The 1857-nt window shown below is 38.0% G+C and overlaps 1 protein-coding gene across 1 annotated transcript; it reads right to left on the bottom strand.

Annotated features, from left to right (window-relative positions):
* Nucleotides 1-528: 528 nt before the first annotated feature.
* Nucleotides 529-1619, bottom strand: LOC141338483 (mast cell protease 3-like). The gene is made up of 5 exons (XM_073844047.1): nucleotides 1562-1619; nucleotides 1324-1474; nucleotides 1100-1238; nucleotides 765-1019; nucleotides 529-687 (listed from the first exon to the last, which is right to left on the bottom strand). Exons 1-5 carry the CDS (start codon nucleotides 1617-1619, stop codon nucleotides 529-531), a joined length of 762 nt encoding a protein of 253 aa, XP_073700148.1.
* Between the last annotated feature and the right edge of the window lie 238 nt (nucleotides 1620-1857).

Genomic DNA, 1857 nt, shown 5'->3' with positions numbered 1-1857 from the left:
TGTGAGAGTGTGTGAGAGTGTGTGAGAGTGTGTGAGAGTGTGTGAGTGTGTGTGACAATGAAGACACTTTGAATAAATGATGATTGCCAAGTGATACTTTTATTTAAAAGAGGTTGTGCAGAAGAATTCAAGAACCAATTTTGGGAAGGTTACTTTGGAAATGTAGTAGGTGACAGATTGCAAGTTACCCTGTTTAAAAGTTAATAAGTAGTGTAACCATTTCTTCAATTAATTTGTTAAAGATTACAGATCACATTCGATTACTTTTCAGTGAAATTTTGTTGAATTAAGATTATAATAATTAAAACTGTAAAGCACAGCCACCACAAAATCAGAATTTAGCAGTTTTTTTTTTTTACTTTGAGATCGTTCTAAAATTAACATTTAAAAGTAACATTTTCATAAGTAATTGTAATGTAATTACACATTTTAGTTCTCATGAACTGCAACAGATTACAATTATTACAAATTCTGTAATTCTGTAACATATTACTAGTTACCCCCTCAACACTGTCAAAAACTCACATTTCACTCATATTTCCTAATTACGCGGTTGATCCATGGAATATATAGTGAAATCTTAATATACACATTAGGTTTCTCAGGGGAATTGCAGTGTGATTCACATCCAAAAGCTGTGACACCAACTGCAGTGTTTCCACAAACCAAAGGACCTCCAGAATCCCACTGTTAAGAGAAACAGTCAATAAAGTGGCACATACTGTTTTAGTTCATCACTTAATGTAAGTTATACTCGTACGTACCAGGCAAGATCCACCCTGGCCATGAGTGCACACCATCTGGGAAAGTAAGTACTTCTCATCTCCCCACTTCCTGAAGCATTCAGTGTTATCCGTTACAAACACGTTTGCCTCCATTAGACGATCGCTCTTTGAGCCATGAGTCTCCAGTCTTCCCCAGCCTGCAACACTACAGTGAGTATCTTCCTTAACATCTTCTCCTTTCTCTGGTAATAATATCCATTTAGCATAGTTGTTTTGGTCGACTTTTTCCTGTAGCTGTAATTCAAAAACACAACCTTTGTTGATAATCACATTTAATCATCTGCTGCTTGACTAAATATATCACTAGTTGTTACCCTCAAAAGCATGATGTCGTTCCAAGAAAAATGATTATTATAGCTTGGATGAGGAATGTAGGACTCCACTCCGATATGATCTGATTTCCTACTGGCCCTTAAGTCATGAGCACCAACCACAGCCGTCAAAGTCTCAGTTCTGTTGAAAGACATAGACATGATGCCCATTTATATCATAAAATGCACTGTAGTCAGCCAAAATGATTGAAGACGAAATCGCTCACCCGTTCCGGCAATGTGCAGCAGTCAACACAAACTCATTAGAAATGAGGAATCCACCACAAATATGAACATTATCCGATTGAATAGATACCATGTAAGGTCTGGAGTGGGGTTTTGCTTCTCTGCCGTTGACTATACCCACATTCACACGAGCTGGGAGAAAAATAGTGCTGTCAGTCAACTTATTCAGCGCAAACAAGGTAAAGAAAGCCATAGATGCTGTTTCACAATCAGTCTCACCAGTGAAGGTCAGGTGTGGCAGCAGAGAGGCCAGCAGGAGCAGCGAGATGATGGTCATGATGAAGACAATCAGTGAGCACTCGCTGACAAAACACTGTATAAATACAGTTTGATGGTGGGTGGAGACACCGAGTTGCTCGTAAGTTCTGTTTTTGCGTGCAAAATGAGCAAGTGATGAAAAGATATTGTTCCTGTTAATATTTCAGTTATCACCTTCAGATGTATAGATGGTCTAGATGATAAAAAATGTATGCGTGCATTTTTGTCCTTTGATAATTAACAATTTGTAAAGCAAC

Source organism: Garra rufa, chromosome 7 (assembly GCF_049309525.1).
Source record: "Garra rufa chromosome 7, GarRuf1.0, whole genome shotgun sequence".
Taxonomy (NCBI): Eukaryota; Metazoa; Chordata; class Actinopteri; order Cypriniformes; family Cyprinidae; genus Garra; species Garra rufa.
The sequence above is the reverse complement of the archived record's forward strand: the minus strand, read 5'-3'. Positions and strand labels throughout refer to the sequence as shown.

Excerpts from the sequence above, each read along its gene's own strand:
- LOC141338483 (XM_073844047.1), bottom strand. The coding sequence starts at position 1,619 with ATGACCATCATCTCGCTGCTCCTGCTGGCCTCTCTGCTGCCACACCTG. Across the intron at positions 1,475-1,561 it reads GCCACACCTGACCTTCACTG|CTCGTGTGAATGTGGGTATA; the intron begins GTGAGACTGATT and ends TTTTTCTCCCAG. Across the intron at positions 1,020-1,099 it reads ACGACATCATGCTTTTGAGG|CTACAGGAAAAAGTCGACCA; the intron begins GTAACAACTAGT and ends TTTGAATTACAG.